The 18,349-nt window shown below is 38.1% G+C and overlaps 1 protein-coding gene across 1 annotated transcript in view; it reads right to left on the minus strand.

The window, feature by feature from the left end:
- Window positions 1-18,349, minus strand: part of ABCA12 (ATP binding cassette subfamily A member 12) — a 171,433-nt gene that overhangs the window by 112,935 nt on the left and 40,149 nt on the right. Inside the window, exon 3 of the mRNA XM_090283410.1 lies at window positions 2,682-2,835. Coding sequence (XP_090139536.1) covers window positions 2,682-2,835 — 154 coding nt within the window. The remainder of the gene's footprint in view (window positions 1-2,681; window positions 2,836-18,349) is intronic.

The following is an 18,349-nucleotide window of genomic DNA, read 5'->3' on the forward strand; positions in this document are numbered from 1 at the left end:
AATCTATCTGGAGGATAGAATAAAATTTTAAAAAGCAGATATGGTCTGTCAGCTGTTGCAGAATATAATCAACAGAGGATAAAATAAACCTGGGTTTTAATTATAGTTCCAAAACGAACTCAATAGCCTATTCAGGCAACTCTCATGAATTTTGCTCTCTATTATGTAACATAAAAAAATAATCCTTTTGGGGGAGGTATATTTATATACTTCATAGATATTGCTAACTATTTCTCTCAGAGTTCCTGTGTTCTTCATTTAAAAAAGAAAAGGAAAAGTAAAGAAGAAAAACCAGGCAGAGTTGTAATCTGATTTACAAACGATTGACACTAATTTTCCCCATATCTTCTCTAATGTTCAAGTCACACCTCTTCATGAAGACTCAGCTGAAAGTTTAGATGTGGAGGATGCCAGCTGCAGCATCCTTCCGGCACTCTCCATTGCACTATCTCCTATTATTGCTATTGACTTAATATTTTTCCTCCCCTGCTAGAACATAGGCATAGATCATGCTGAAGTCACCACTCCCACAAGGACACACAGGCCATCTGTGATGGGAACTGGTTGAATGGCCAAGAATGCCGTGCTTCCACGTTACCTTTACACCGACTGCACGAGAGGCCAGAGGGTCTCGTTAGCTTTTATCCTTGCAGAGAACCACAACTAGTGCCAGTGGAGGTAGTGCTTGGACAATATATGCCTGGCACAGGTTAGTCTCAGAGACAGTATGTCATGTCGTTTCTCTGCTTAAGACGTTCCAATGGTTTCTCTTGATACTAAAAATAAAATGCAAATCCTTTCCCTTTCCCTACATGTCAGATTCTGCATGCCATTTCTGCTGTGTTCCTTTCAATGTATCCCCTACTGGTTCCATCATTCCTCACTATGTTCTTAGCCATATTAGCTGGTTTTCTGTTCCTCTAAATGGTTGTGTTTGCCCACACCTCAGGATCATTGGGTAATTATCTGCCTGGAACATTCTGTTCCAGATGTTCACATGCTGGTGCTGGTTTCTCCTTGTCAGTGTTTGTCTTTACCTAAGGGCCACCTTCCCTCACCACTCAATTAAATTCCACCTTTCAACTTCTACCTCCTAACCTGCATTATTTTCTTGCTATCACACTTACTATCAGTAATTATGCTGCTTACTTATTTACTTGCTTATTATTTTTTGCTTGTTCTTACATTAGAGTGCAAGTGACAAATGGGTAGAGAATTTGTCAGATTCCCCTGCGTCTCAGTGCCTAGAGTGGCGCCTGGCACATAGAAACATCTTAGTCATTACTGCTTGACCAAATTAGTAAGCGAATGAATGAACATGTGAATGTTTTAAGCATCAAGTCTGAATAACTTAGCGAAACAACAAAACCAATGTGATTTAACAACCAAGCAATTATTTGTGTCCCAAGTCATTTCCCATGACAATTCTTGACATGTTCATATTCTACGCTAAATAGCTTGTAGTTGCTCTGTCTTAAAGTATCACTCATATTATATGATGACCAAAATCATGATGATGTTATTAAGGAGAAATGGTGCTATTCACCAAGAAATTTCGATTGAAGTTCTGGAACCAAATATTTCTGATTATAGTTAAATATTGAGAGACACCTAAAAATACATCTTTGCCAAAATTATCTCATGGTCAATTGAGATTATAATATTGTTTTCCATTCTATAGACAGGTGGGCTCCTGGGGTCCCTCGAGATTTAGAATCCCAGGGTGGAAAATTGATATTGTAAATAGTATCAATTCTCTCTTTTTATTCTTCACCTGCCGCTCACTCTATAAACTGGACACATATTAACCTCGTTTTTAAATCTTAATTATTTAATCTTTATTGTATTTTTTGGTTACCATTTAGTTCACTTATGCCCACCTCACCCCAGCAATCACCACACAGTTGACCATGTCCATGAGTCCTTTTTCCTTTTTGCTCAGTCCCTCCACCCACTCAGCTGCCCACCTCAATAGCTGTCATCTGTTCTCCATCTATGAGTCTGTCTCTGTTTTGCTCATTAGTTTAGTTTGTTCATTAGATTCCACATATGCGTGAAATCATATGTTATCTGTCTTTCTCTGACTGGCTTATTTCACTTAACATAATGCTCTCCAGGTCCATTCATGCTCTCACAAAAGGTAAAGTTTTCTTCTTTTTTATAATCAAGTAGTATTCCATTGTGTATATTGCTCCATTAAGTATAATTTCAACTTTATTACTTTAATTTCAGGACCTTTAATTTCCTTTTTTGCATTTCTTGGTTTCTATTATATCAGGAAATACCACATAGAGTAATATAAATATGTTATTCTTCCAGGAAATCATGCCCCTGACATTGCCCTAATTCTCATGCCTGTGATCAAGTCATAGGGTAACATGTAACTGACAATTTGAGGTGGGACAGAGGATCTTTGAGGGAAGTAAAAGAGAACTGCCTTGGGCACACAGTTTAAAAAGCAAAGTTCGAGAAATTTATCCCAAGTAGATTATGCCGCATCCCACATAGACATGGTAATTCCAGGTGGTATCCACCCTGTCCATTCATATTCAGAGCATCGCATTTGTAGATACATAAAAGAAAGTTATATATCTAATGTAGGATAGCTTTCTGGATATCTCATACAAATATAAGATCTGACCTCTCTAAACAACTAAACACACTTGGGAAGTACCCCCTACCTGTCTTTAAATAGTGCACCATCAACCCCTTTCCTGCGAAGAAGATCCTGTGGGCCATAGGGTGTGTCTTTGCACTTAGAGTCTGTGTCACAGAGTAGGGTTTGCAGGAATGGGAAGAAGCCGGTACTAGGAAGGTTCCGAGGAGCAAGGTAACCTGAAATTAAAAACAAACACAAGCAAACAATAATTACATCACTGTGATGCTTGCCTGGGAAGGGAAAGAGAAGTAGTGAGAGTATTTTGTGAAATTACCTTTTGAATTATGACTATTTGGGCCCCCTTTATACCAAAAGAGTTAAAAATTCCATGAATTCCTTTTCCTGGGATTTATTCAAGGAAATAGCTGCAAAAAATGTTTTCTAGAGTGTTTTAAAAGCAAATCAGAGTATATCTATATGATAAAAGATCATGCAGCCAATAAAAATGTCAAAAAATATAAAAAATGTTTATAATATATTGTTAATTAAAAACAGCAAATCAGAGAAGTGTATGACCAGAATAGTCCTCATCTTTTAAAAAATATATTAATATATGCATATATAAAATTGTATAGGAATTTTTTTTCCTCTAGGTGGTATATTTCATGTGAATTTTACTATTATTTGACTATATATTAACTATTTTTCCCACAATGTACATGTCCTCCTTTATAATTAAAGTCATTATAAGTGAGCCAACCTTCCAGCTACCAGGAAATATTTTTGTTCTCAAAATTTAATATAACAGCAAAATTAATTATCCCATGCACACAATGTTTTTTCTATTTAAAAACCATGGATGAATATGCAGATTTTCCCCAATACTAATGTCACAGAAAACAAGAACTATATGAGTAAAGGGTTTTGTAACCTTTACTTTAACATTTGTTTTATAAAATATGAAGATGGCATACACATGAGTCAAGGCAATAGGCAAACTGTGGAGTTAAAATCCACAATTAGTTTTGATATTGAAACTCTAGATTCCTCCCTTTGGGGACACTGAACTGTCTAAAAAGGCAGATTTAGAAACTAAAAGAATAATTTCAAACTGAAGACTAAGAAGCAAAACCTTAAGTTCCTCAGGAATCTGTTAAAAAGAGTGTGTTTTCATTATTTTTTAAAAAGTCTATCTTTGTTATAAAAAGAAAGAAAAAGCAAAACAAACAAACAAACAAAAAAAAACCCAGAAAGAGTGACATGACTAAGTATGCATTAATATATTAGCAGAGAGAATAATAAATAGGTATTTGATTCATGTAACCTATATACAGATCCACACAAAGAAAGAAAGTTGGAAATAAAAGGGAAGGGACAATAAGAAAGTTTGCCAGAAGAAAAGGAGAGAGAAGGAGAGAGGGGAAGAGAGAGGTGGAGAGAGAGATTGTTGACTTTGAAGTGGAGAAAGGTGACAAGGGCCAAGGAAAGTGGAAACCTCTAGAAGCCAGAAAATGCAAGAAAACAGATTTTCCTGAAGCCTCCAGAGAGAATGCCATCCTTCCAACACCATAAGTTTTAAACGCTAAGACTAAATTTTGAACCTGGGTTCCACAACTGTAACATAATAAGTTGGTGTTGCCTTTAAGACACTACATTTGTGGTGATTTGTTACAGCAGTGATAGAAATAACTAATACATAAAATCATACTAGTTGAAATAGTTTTGAAAATGCAGAAGAAATTAGAAAGACAAACCCACCCAACTATGCAGTACTTCCTTCACAGCAGCTTCTCTTTCTGACACCAGAAAGACCATTATCTCTCCTAATATTAAACCCAAGTGAAAACTGCAGTGAACTGGCAATATTTCGATCGTAGTATATTCCCTTGAATAAGCTGGAGGGTCGCAGTCAAATTGCCTGTTAGAGTTTCACATCATCCCTCTAGAACACAATTCTGCCCCAGGGAACTGCACACAGCATGGCCTTTACAATTCTGCGGTGGAATTTCATTCTTAGTGGTATTGTACCCTGTTACACAGACCACAACTGTGGCCATTTACTTGGGGTGTGGGTCTGCAAATGGGCTTGTTCCTATCCCGTCTCAAACACGTGCAGTGGGTTAAGTGGATGGCAGATAGAAGGGCAACAAAAACCAGGACTCCTGATTCTATGCCTCTTCTCAGGGTGGTGGTATGACTGAGCCAGGCAGTGCTGGAAACAATGGAAGGGCTAGAGAAGCCGTACTGTAACAGGAAAAGGGGAAAAGAAGGGAAAGGATGTCACAGAAAAAGGACCTGGGAAGAGGTGACACGTTACATCCAAGTTTACTTTTTCGGGCGTTGATTACAATTTGCAAGTTATTACATAAGAATTTGAAAAAATTTAAACCCACGAAATTCTTTGGTGTGATTAATTATATATACAGGCCTACTTTGCCCTGGCTGGTTTAGCTCAGTGGATTGAGCGTCGGCCTGCGAGCTAAGTGTCGCTGGTTCGATCTTCCAGTCAGGGTACATCAGAGAAGGAAAACTCTGACTCCAAAAAACCTCCGCTGCCTTGCGGCATACCTCTTCAGGGGAAAGGCTAAGGGAGTAAACCCCGACAGAAAATCCGGAGCCGGAGTCCCTAAGGCGGTTTGACGTTGTAGTCAACACCGGCAACTCCTGCGGCGCACCTGAACCCAAGCTGTATCGACTCCGTCTTTCCCTTGGACCCTTCAGCTGCGAAGAGAGGGGGGGTCTGCTGCATGGGCAACAGCAGACCCTCCATATTACCCTGCCCAGGCTCTGTAGCTTCAGCGTCATCGCAAGATGTCGATTCAACACGGGAGGAGACAGATACCATGTCACTCCCGAGTCGGACTGCACAGCCATTCTTGGCGGTGCAGATAGACTCTGAAGAAGCTACACCATCGTCTCTTGAGACGGACGGCTGCCAACGACAACGACAGGCCTACTTAACAGGAAAACTCACTGTAGGTTTTTTTTTAAAAAACAAGGTCCCACAGTGTTCAAAGTACAGACAGTATACACTTTGTACAGGTATATGGATAACTGATATTTAACAAGTCATAGGGGGTTTATGCAAATGAGGGATTGGTTTAGATGTGCACAAGTTTCAGTTAACACAGTGCCATGCAGAGTATGGACTGCCTGCATTATTTACTTTGCCATCATTTTTAAACCAAGAACCACACTCATTAAACTAAAGAGACCTGCTGCAGCAACGAGCGCACTGATTTATTAAGCATATACTGCATTGCTATGCTAGGCCTGTAACATACATTTGCATCATCCATCCTTCTTTGGTATCCAGACAAGTTCTCTCATACACATCAACTTCTCACAAAATCTAGAAATCCTCTATCATGAAGGCAGCATTAACTAATATTAAACTCTATTGTAGCTATATTGTAAAAAAAAAATGAATTTTCAATCTTTTATCCATCTCTGTTATGTGTGCAAGGGAATAAACCCTTAGAGGAAAGCAATGGAACTGTCACACATTTTAAAGAGCTGCTAATGCTAAGTTGAACTCATTCTATTCTGAATGAATGTCTCTGGCACTTGCAACTTTTAACATTGTGTTCCTCTTTATAATCTCAATGCTAAGACCCAGGGAACAGAGAAACATTCTCTATCCTTCGCAGAACTTTCAAGCATCAAGCATCAATCACGCAAACTTAAGGCTAATATTAGTTGCCCAAATTCACAACCAGAGCCTAGATTTAAGGATACAAATAGAGAAAGATCTTAACTGTGCAAACCACAGCACTGCTTGCCGGAGGAAAACATTTCAGGGTCTTGGGGTGAAGTGTTCAGGCAGGATAAAACCCTGGGTATCATAATTTCCAAAGGTCTCACATCCAGGATATTTATTCTCACCTCTAAGAGAAGTGCTAGGGAAGCACTTGAAATTTCACGGGGGAATTAGAGTCAGAAGACTCTAGTGTAGCCTGGGAGTGAGGTGGGGCAGGTGGGAAGCAAAATTCCAAGCTCTTACAGCTTATTTTTTTATGGGCTTCAGGAAGAGGCAGTGAGATTATCTAAGGAGCCACCCATGGGTGGGGAGGGGTTATGTTCACAGATACAGTCAACATTAGTGACAAAGACCAGTAATTACATTGAAAGAATCCAATGTTATTTCAGGGAGTTGAATCAAACCAGACTGTAAAAATGTTTTGTAAAACATTTTTAGGAACAAGCCTTCAATTACCAAAGGGTTCTGTTAAATCAAATTTATTTTTCATTAAGAATGAAACCAGCCTTACAAACAGAACCGATCTAAAGATTTTTTTTAAATGATATTTTATAAATAAATGTGATGTCAAGCAATACATCTATGTTCACGCAATAGAGAGAGCAAGTTTAATTTTCCTTTCTCTTTCTGAACAAAAGCCCTTATTCAGAGCAATCTTAGTATGATACAATGTAGAGATTAGAACAGTGGTTCTAAAAGTGTGGTCCCGGGACCAACAGCATCGGCCTCACTTGGGAACTTATTACACATGAAAATTTGAGATCCCATCCCAGATATGCTTAATCAGAAGCTCTGGGGGTGAGGTTCAGAAATCTTTATTTTAATAAGCCCTCCAGGCAATTCCATTGCATGCCAAACATTGAGAACAACTGGATTAGACTGCAAACCTTTTCATAAGAGCCAGAAAGTAACTATTTTACGTCTGGGGGCACACACAATCTACTGTCTCCATGACAGTTACTCCCCTCTGGTGTTGTACCGTGGAAGCATCCATGGATAACGGGTACATCAACGGGCCTGGTTATATTCCAGTAAAACTTTATTCTTAAGAAAGGGAGTATGCTGGATTTGGCCTCCTGGCTGTAGTTTGTTGACTCCTGGAAGGATGACCTTTCTTACACTCATTCTTCTCCCTCTCCTGCCTTGTTCATTTCCTGTTTTCACTTTTTTTCTCCTTCCTTAATCTCATTTAATCTACATAATATCCCCTTTCCTCTATTCTACTCTCTTTTTTCTCTCCTTTCCACTCACCACCTCCTTTATTTACTGTTTCTAATTCCTCTTCTCTCTTCCTCCTGTTACTCCTCCCTCTCGCCTCTCTAACACTTAGTCATTGACAGTCCAGAATGCACAGTCTCCCAACATCCTCCTTTAGTCTTTTTCTTTTTTCACCACCAGAGAAGAATTTTCACACACTTCCATAATAAATTCAGGAGCACCTTGCTCATTGGCACTATCTACAGAAGTGCTACTTTCTGTTTATTATATTATTAAAGAAGGAAATGTCACAGTCTTTGCAGTAATGAAGCCACTTCCATGTGACACCATTAGGCTCTGGAAGCTTTCTGTAGGTTGCCTGGGTGACATTTGTAGATATCATAGTAATGGTAGAATTGGAGAACCTCCACTGTGTTTTTTTGTGGTTTTCTCAAAGCAAGTCAGAACCCAACCTCATATTTTTGAGTTTCTAGGTGAAAAGAATTTGGTCTTTATCCCAGTGAAAACATAAATGAAAAATCTTAAAAGGAAATATCTGACTTTTTAAAATATGAAGTAATTCATTTGGGGATTATATTTTTCTTAAGTTTTTGGATACAGTCACATGGGAAGAATAAATATCAAGCCTTCTAATCAGACAAATGATAAGACTCCTCATTAAACACCACAAATAAATTGTCACCATAACAAGAGTACAAAATGAGATAAGCATGTGAAGAAATATCATCTATAAATAATCAAATAACCAGATATGAATAAAGAAAATATGAAAAAAGAAATTAATCTCAGAAATACATTTATAATATTTTATTAAAGTAAATCTTTCTATCCTTCTTGAAGTTTTTGAGCATATTTTGTTCTCAATAACATTTTTAAAGACATATTTAAAATTATCAATGACATAAAGCTAGTCTTTCAAGTCATTCCAGAACATTGTATCAGGAGCCCACAGGACCATCACTATTCTCTGTTACCTGCATCTTCCCCTTACAGGATCAGTTGTTCTCGAAGGGGAAGGGTCCCATCACCAGGTAAGATCAAAGACACTTTTGATTCCAATCCTTTTGAATAGAGATTTTTTTTTAAACCTCTGTGGCTCAGAGATGCCTTAAGCTAGGGTTAAATACTGATATGACCTTGAATCCACAGATGGACACTAACTCAAAAAAATTGTAGTTTTTGAGCAGATGGATAAAGAATAAGCCATATGAAAGAAAAAAATCACTTACATGGTTCTCAGCACAATGCTTGACTTATTGCAAGCAATTGTTAATTATATTAATAAATGAATCAATAAATGAACAAAGCCCCTCAGGGTACCTAGGAATACTGTGTGATTTGGGACTTTAACATAATCTACATCTTTGTCTTTATTATTTGTTAGACAAAGATTTGAATTTTGTCCCAATATTATAGTAAGATCAAAAGATAACAATGGATATATTAAATACAATGCATTATATTCATGGGTCTTATAAAAAGGATAGATTGGTATTGGTTCATAAAGCCAATAGCATTTATTGGTATAGGCTCTTTATCTTGGCTTCCTGAAAAATCTAGCTATTATACATTGACAACCATAATTTCAACAACTGGATTTATTATCCACAAAGTGAACCCATTTATCATTTATTCAATAAATATTTTCTGAACAGATACTGTGTGTCTGGTACAGAGTAAGATGCTAAGTAAGGTTCATTCTTCTATTTAATTTTTTTTTTTTCATTTAAACACTAGAAAAATATAACTGGGTTGTTAGTGTGTCTGCATGTGTGTGTTTGAGAGAGAAGAGAGAGAGAGAGAGAAAGTGAGAAAGAGAGAGAGAAAGCCTGGCTTCAAAGCTCATCACACTTTCATTAAATAAAATATAAATATTAGTCATTTTTTGTTTTCCTGAATTGTCAGAAATATTTTGTATAAAAATAACATACATTTGAAAATAATTGGTAAAAAATTGCTTTAAATAACTTCATGTTTTTTAGATGAATTAATTATAATTTCATATGAACCCCAAGACCACCTTAAAGATAGGCAAAAGAAGTGTTATACTCATTTTGCAGATAACCTCAGAGAGAACAAGCAATTTGCTCAAGGTCACATGCAAACTGAAACACTAGAGATAGAACTAGAACTACGTGATGAATGACAATAACAAAAACAACATTTTGTTCAGCTAAGTTTCAGTATATTTTGGAGTGAACAGACTGAGAATTTGAAAAACAGCACTTCTGGTTTTGCTGGTGATTCGCTGAATCACCAGAAGTAAATTAACTCTGTCTCTATTTCCACATCTACCAAATTGAGGATAATGGGCCTTACCACCTCACAGGGCACAGAGAAGATTAATTAGATAAAGTGTGTGTAAGGCACTATGAATGTGGAAGAGGAAAGGCCCCAGAGAATCATGAGTTACCATTGCTCATCAGACAGCTGTTGCAATATTTGTCTCATTTCCCATGCAGAGGCCGGGGCTCTGCTGCTCTACTTGGTCTCCCATCTCTGCGCCTCGAGCCAACGAATGGTTAGGAGTATTGCATGATGTGTTTCTCTCCCTAGTAATTTATAATATGGACCTGTATCAGCTGGCGTAGTGCTGCAATTACAGCTTGCTTAGTGGGTGTGGTGGCATGACACATTCTTCCTATTCTCCCCAGGCAGGTCTTGCTTCATAGTGCAGGTGCTTTTCCAAGTTCAAATCTACTGGCAAAAAGGTAGACTGTTTCTGACAGTAAGGGCTGAAGCAAGATGCCTAACGCTTATCGTATCACGTAAGGAGATCTGATACTCCAAAGGCTGGCATCTGTATATATTTGATGAACAGAGCCACAGAGAACAAGAACACACCGTGGGTCATTTCGGATGGTGTCCTACGTGCTGGGGTCTTTCCTACATTCCCCACATCCTTCAGAATTTCTTTCAAGTACCACAGCCCACAGGTTTTGAAAAGTGCAAAAAGTGTCCCTGTGAAGATAATTTAAGGACTTGGGCTATGACATTGCAGGTGCGAAGGAAGCAAAAAAATATTTCTGACTTACTTCTTTATGTATTTGTCTTATTACCATTATTGTTTTTTAAAGATAAGATGAGGTAGTTTGGACTCCGGACCTTGCTATCGCTTTGAATGTTATCTCTTTGATCTTAAAGTGCCCACATGACTTAATGGTCAGCCTAAAGGGCTTTATAACCCACCTTAGTGAGTTTCCACAATAGACCGTGTCTCCCCCTTAGGGAGACCCTGTTGGGTGATGGACCCCCAAAGGCCATAGCTTGATTTATTTAAATTGTAAACAAAGTGACTTGATTAAATGTTTGGAGACAGAACAGTAACACAACCACACCATATAAAAACTCCCACACAGACTGAACCTGGAGAAGTTTAAAAATAAGAATCTCATTAATACAATTCAAAATATTCCTACTTGGCAAGGAAAGTTGATTCCTGTGGCTCATCTTGAGTGAGTGGGGATCTGTTCACATTGTTAGAGGGGCCTAATAGGAAGTAACATTCTGCTTGTCTGAAACTTGTCCTTCAGTAACAAAGATTCACAAATGCATTTAAAAAAATCTCCTTACCATGGCTATTTGCAACCACAATCTCGGAAACTGTTTTATGTCTTTCTAAATCTAAATTAAAGTTAAAAGAAAAGAAACCTTAAATCCTTATTTTATTGTAGGACATTATTCCTGTAACACTTAGTCTCCTAATTGTCCTTTCCTGGTAATTTTCCTCACCAGGAAAGTGCCCTGTACACAGAAAAGGGCTGATATGAAGCTGGGTACACGTTGATGTGACTGGAATGGCTGGGCTAGTGCTAGTGGATAGAGAGACATGGGCTGAGCCCCCTTAGTTGCAGCCCCTCCCCTGAAACATGACTTCTTTTTGGCAGATCCAGTAGCATCAGTTAACATCTAGCCAATGGGGGAGCGTTGCTTTGCAAGACTCATTCTTCCTCCAGTGTCTCCACATCTGTTCTGACTGGTGAGTGACAGGCTGCTCCAACTGGTGACCACCTTGCATATCACCCAGTCATCTAGGTGGTTAACTCACAAAGCCTGCACTCAGGGGAATGAAAAGAAGGATTAAATCCTCTCCTGTCACCATGGTCTCCAATGTGATGCTGGAGACTGGAGGAGTGGAAAGCAGAGGAGCATCAGGATTGGCATAAACCAGACTCAGGGGCCAAATGGGTTTAGGAAACTAAATTCTATTTTCTGTTCCGATGAAGCTAGAATATATTTGCATATTAAAGACTCTGAGAAGTTCTTTAGTAAAAATCCAGAATAACTTTGGTTAATTCACATTTCCACACATGTGAACACAAAATATTATTTCCTTTATTTCTTATTTTTCTTTTTCATCCAGTTTCTTAAGGTAGCACTGGATTAATATCCTGGGAGCAGATGCACCCTTGGGAAAACAGTGCCTTAACCCATGATTTCTCATATTCCCAACCAAAAAGGGACCTGGAAATGAAAATGTATTTATTTTTTACCCAGGAGGAAACTTTGGGTCTTTACATACTAAAACTACTTGAAAACTGCCACCTCGCTCACTTGGCTTAGCTACAGTAATTCAGCAGGCACGTTAGTGGTTATTTGTGGGAGTCCTTCAGCAAAAGTTGTCTGAGACAGTGCTTGGAGAAGGGAATTTCTTTCCAGATGGATTTGGAGAGGCTTATAAAAATACACATGCTATAATGGGGGAGGGGGGATTAGGTGATGAAGAAATCAGAACAAGAACAAACTAGGGGAGGAAAAAATAAAGCCAGCACAATAATAGGAGCCGAGGGTCTGCGTGTTATCCGATGTTGGCTGCAAATTAGAATCTGGGTGTTCTAAGAAATGAAAGAAATGATCATTTCCCTAGTTTATGGTGTCCCTCAAATAAAATAAAGTAAAATAAAATACATAAAATAAATGTACTAGAAGAAGCACAGCTTTTTCTAGACAGAGAGAAATCGCACCTCGTAGGCAACAAGAACTGTACTTCAGTGGGTCCTGGTGTGTTTGCCCCCACCAAGGGGCTTGATGAATTACTATAGCTGAGCCAAGTTAATGAGGTGGTACATTAAGACCTAAAGCCAGAACAGGAGCACCAATGGAAGTGACTCACCATCCCAGTGACCCATTATTTTTGGGGAACCGAAGGTGTGTGTCACTAGGAGGCAAAGACTAGGGAGAAGCTGAGGGGCTGCTATCCCTTCACCACCTTAGTAAAGGGTCACTGCCAAGTTGAGGCACCATCATCATGGGAGGGTCCACAGAATTCTGAGCAAGGCAATGAAACTGGTGTGAAGTTGCTTGGTGGTTCGTCAGAAAGATGTCCCCTTCATCTTCTCACATCTTTGCCTTTCAGGTGACTAGGCTGTTATGAGCTGTTGCCAGAAGCTACGTATCAGCAGAAATTTTAGAAATTACTCTAGTAAGTGAAGTACTGGACTGGAACAAGAGTTTAAAAGCACCTTTCTAATCCCAGCTTTGCAAATGATTCATTACACAGCCACAGCCCTCTACCTTCAGTCATTTCCTTACGTATGCAGGCAAAATAAATCTAGGCTACCCATTCATCACAACCATTGCAAACAGAAGACTCTCCTGTAAAAGGAAACTGGCCACGTTGAAGTATGAAGTACTTAATATAAGATCAAAATTATGATTGACAGATCTGGGGGGTGATATTAGGGGTGGAGGGATCCAGGAAAAAGGACTCATGGGCACGGACAACAGTGTGGTGATTGTAGGGCAGAGGGGGGATAGGAGGAAAAATGATAATGGAAAAATACAATAAAATTATATTTTAATTAAAAAATAAAAAATAAAAAAATAAACATACAACAGGAAAATATTTTGGGTTTGTTTTTTTTTTATGTGATCTTAGTAATCCACCAAGGGTAATAATCTAGAGAAAATATTTTCAATAATTATGCCTATAGAGGTATGTTACTGCCAACTTTTTTTTTTTTTTAATTCAGAGAATGACTCAGTTACTCTGACAGAGAATGTTGTGTGTTATGGTGTAAAAATAAAGCCAGTGAAATATATTGCTAGTGTCATTGTATAGAAAGAAGGAAAAACAATTCCTTATAAGGGCAGAAGCTTAAGAACTTTGCTAATTCAACAGATGGTCTATTCCCTTGGGAAGAGCAGGGTACGGTTCTGGATCCTATCGCTCCTCAACAGCTTGTGTAATCTTAGGTGTTTGGTATTCATGTTCATGTGTTTACAAGTGATATATATGACAGCTTGCCAGTGGAAAATGCATGTCGCAACCTTTTCTTTCAGGTAGTGCTGTTGGGAGGTAGCAACCTCATTGTCTTGTCAGACTTGACTTTCTCCTAAACCAAAGATTCTATTACCAAGACCTCTGTCAATCAGAAACAGACAGTTTAAGTGACCTGTGACTTGCTTTGTAACCCACAACACGTTACTGGCCTTCTTTCCTTCAAAGTACAACTTCTTTTCATCAAAGCTATGTCATTAGAAAAGAAGGGGCGAAAAGCAGAGAAAAATATCCCAATGGTGTTTTCCTAAGTTGTACAGTCAAAATTATTAACACAGCAATTAGCATTTTCTATCTTTCTAAGAAAAAAGTTCAGGGGTTAATATGCCAAATATATAAAAAACTTACACAACTCAACACCAAAAAACAAACAATCCAATTAAAAATGGGCAAAGGACTTGAATAGACTCTTCTCCAAAGAGGACATACAGATTGCCTAAACATACAAAAAGATGATCAACGTCACTAATCATCAGAGAAATGCAAATTAAAACCACAAGGAGATATCACCTCACACCTTTCAGAATGGCCATCATCAATAAATCAACAAACACGTGTTAGTGAGGATGCAACGGAAAGGGGACCCTAGTGCACTGATGGTGGGAACGCAGACTGGTGCAGCCACTATGGAAAACAGTATGGAATTACTTCAAAAAACTAAAAATGAAACTCGCTTTTGACCCAGGTATTCCACCTCTGGGAATGTAGCCAAAGAGGCCTGAAACACTAATTCAAACAAATACCTGCAGCTTTATGTTCATTGCAGCATTATTTACAAAAGCTATGATTTGGAAGCAGGCCAGGTGTCCATCAATAGATGAGTAGATAGAAAAGCTGTAATATATTTACACAATGAAACGCTACTTGGCCATAAAAAAGAAAGAATTTTTAGGTTTTGTGGCAGCATGGATGAACCTGGAGGTTATCATGCTAAGTGAAATAAACCAGTCAGAGAGAGAGAGACAAATACCATATAATTTCACTTATACGTGGAATCTAATGAACAAAATAAACTAACAATCAAGATAGGAAAAAAAGGTTCTTTTCTTTGAAATGAAAATACTTGAGAAAAATACAAATTAAAGCCACAAGATTTTATTTTATACCTAATAGATTGGCAAAAACTTAAAAAGTCTGACAACATCAAGTGTCAGGGAGTATATGCTGCAGTGGGCACTCTTCTTCTATGGTGGGGACTTAGGAACTCCACTGTGGAAAGCACTTGAGCACATTCAACAAAATTTAAAATGTGCATAGCTCCAGGTATATGCCCTAGAGACATGTGCACATGTGCCCAAAGAAACATAAAAATATATCCATCTTGATACTGTTGGAAATAAATTGGAAAAAGCACCATGATGCTCATCAAAAGACCATGGATAGTGAAACATCTATACATGAAGTATGTGGTCAAAATGAATATTTTAAACCTCCATAAATCAATGGAGATAAACATACAAAATGCAATGCTGAGCAAATCATAATGTTCAGCTTAAAAAGCATAAGACAAAAGATGCTAGAATGGGGTACCATTTATGTAAAGTTTAAAAACCTGTGGTCAAGAGCTACAAACTTTCAGTTACAAGGTAAATAAAATCTAGGGATTTAATGTATAGCATTGTGCTTATAGTTAACAGTACTGTATTCCTCACTTGACAGTTGCTAGGTAAGGTCTTAAAAGTTCTCATCACAAGAAAAATATGTGAAACCATGTGAGATAGATATAGATGTATATGTCCATAGATATATCTAAATTTATTGTGGTGATCATTTCACAATCTATATATATCTCAAATCATTATGTTGTGCACCTGTCTCAATATAACATTATATTATATTATATAACATTATATATATAATTATATCTCAATAAAACTGAAAAAAATATGCATAGTTCTACTAGGAGACATGTAAAATGGAGATTCAGGGCAGCACTGTTTTTAATAAGAAAAGAAAGGAAACTATCTGACATGCTAAATACAAGGAAATTTTCCAAGACACTCTTCTGCAAAGAATCATCAAATTGTCCCGACAGCACCCACTTCAGAACAAAGCCCTGCTTCCTATGACCCTCCTCAACTATCACCCAAAGTCCAAATCTTACAAAAGCTTAAAACCTTCTTACTGAGACACCACAGTTCCTTACGGCATGCATTCTCCCTAGCTGCAAGGAGTGAAAAAACTCAACTGGTTGAACAACAATGAAATTAAATAAAATCCAGAAATCACCGAATTTTTAAAAATCCTTCAAGGTACTGTTATACAAGCAGTCATGTATATAAATATGTAGTACGAATATATAAAAGAAGCAGGGGAATATTGAACTACCAAGCAGAACAGAGACAGACAGACTCAGATGGAGAGCAGATGACAGCTAGTCGGGGCAGGGGCGGGGGTCTGGGGGTGGGGATGTTACAGGGCGGGGGATTGAACAAGTAGGAAAAAGGAGTCACAGACATGGACAACTGTGTGGTAAATGGTGGGGAGGGGGACAAGGGGACTAAACGGTAATGAAAAAAACACAATAAAGATTAAATTAAAAATTAATGATAGTGATTTCCTTTAAGATAAAAAAGAAGAAAGCAGAAAAAAAGAGAGAAATTGACCTGGGAGGTTTACACAGGGTCTCCGTGGTAGCTTAATGTTTGATTTCTTTGAACAACAACAACAAAAATAAAATTCTGAAAGAAATATGGCATAAAAATGTTGAGGTTTGATAAAGTTAGATAATGAACACAAGAATGTGTGTTTCATTTGCATGCTTGCCAATGTGTTTGAAATACTTCACACTTTTCTTTTTAATGATAACATACTGGAATTACGTTGGGCCTTAACTAGGAGCTTTTAGTTATCAGAGAAAACTCATTATAATGTAATCTTACCTCCAGACCAGTTCAAAAACAGCTTTATAACAATGCTCTCTGTGCTGATCAATTCCATCCCCTGTTTGCAAAGCTGGTGAGTAACTCGTTGACCTAGGATTTTTGCCTGTGTCCTCCTGGCGGTGTTTATTACGACACAAGCTGGGATCTCTCTTCCTGAGAGGCAGGGCTAATTCAGAACTCATTAAATGCGTGACTCCAAACTGTTCGTTATATATTACCTCCGTCTTTCTCTCTGTCGAGCATCGTCTGCTGTCGTGTTTACCCCATTACTGAGCTTAATTGAGTCCTTCAAGAGTTCCTCGTAATCCTCCAAACTTGTTGTTGGCAAATACGTGCCATTTATTTGCATTCTTCTGAATTATTAATAAATATGTTTTTAAGTGGTTTCTAGGTTTCTGAAAGTCATCTCACTGTTCAAACTGATTGACATGCTCTCTGTGGATATATTTGCTTATTCAACTGATTTTTGGAACTATCTTGGGAACTGACCTTTTACCTGCTCTACCTCAACTTATTTAAAGGACCCTTGATGCTGAGCCTTGAGGGAAGATCATAACAAAGTCCCAACTACTGGCTTTCCAAAGTGCAAGCATGCAGTTAATTCTTTTAAGGAAATTTGGCAGGTTAAAAAGACATAATTTATTAAAACTGTACCAAGTGAGCTGCCTGAGCAGTCAGGTTTTTTTTCCTGCTTAAAGAAAGAAATTGCTTACATCTAATGTGAATTCCCAGGATCTCTCTCCTCACATTGAAAAAAACAGGTTAGCCATTAGCCAGCTGGCAGCGCTTTAAAGATATTCTCACATTAATGGTAAATGATACAGCTTTATTAGTGGGTCAGTTTCATGCTGCAGTCCCTTCAGATTTTTGAAGATGATAACCAAGGGAAGCGATGTCATTTCATCGCCCCAGACTCCTCCAGATTTTACTCTCAAATTCAAGTCAGCATTCTCCACCATTGAAGAGATAAGAGTAATGCAGGATCACGGAGCATTGGGTTGAGCTTCCGTCCTTCTTGACTATTTGAGAGGGTGTTGTTCTAATACACTCCTCTGGCTTTGCCACATGGATGCTATCATAAAGTGGTTGTTACTCTTTTAGATTGTGGGTAATGTTGCCTTTAAATCCCTTCCTTTTCTTAAAAGTCCTAGTTCTCATGCGGCTGTTTGCCTTTTGTTCTCCTTTCTGCAGTGGCTATTGTTTCAATATCTGTGGCTACAACCTGCCAAGCATCACTGAACAACTTTTATGTACATAACATGAAAATGCCCTTGCTGGACAAGAGAACTATCTCTTTCTCTACCTCAGGAAGACTAATGAGAGACAGGAGAAAACACAGGGCACATCATGTTAGCAAAGCAAACTCTTGGTCACCCCATCTTTATTGGGGCCATTAATATCTGAGTATTATATCTAATTGACACAATAACCTCCAGGCAATTACCTGTCTTTTCCTATTTTGGAACTTCCCTTCCAGGAGTAGACATTTCTGAGGCAACAATGAAATTAATTCCTTCCCATAAGTCCAATCATTCAACTGGAATATGAATCAGCATATGAACTGGGTGAGTAGCATGTATATTTTGTTTCTTCCTTCTTGTCCCTTT

Source organism: Furipterus horrens, unplaced genomic scaffold, assembly GCF_987537825.1.
Source record: "Furipterus horrens unplaced genomic scaffold, mFurHor1.1.pri manual_scaffold_1, whole genome shotgun sequence".
Lineage (NCBI taxonomy): Eukaryota > Metazoa > Chordata > Mammalia > Chiroptera > Furipteridae > Furipterus > Furipterus horrens.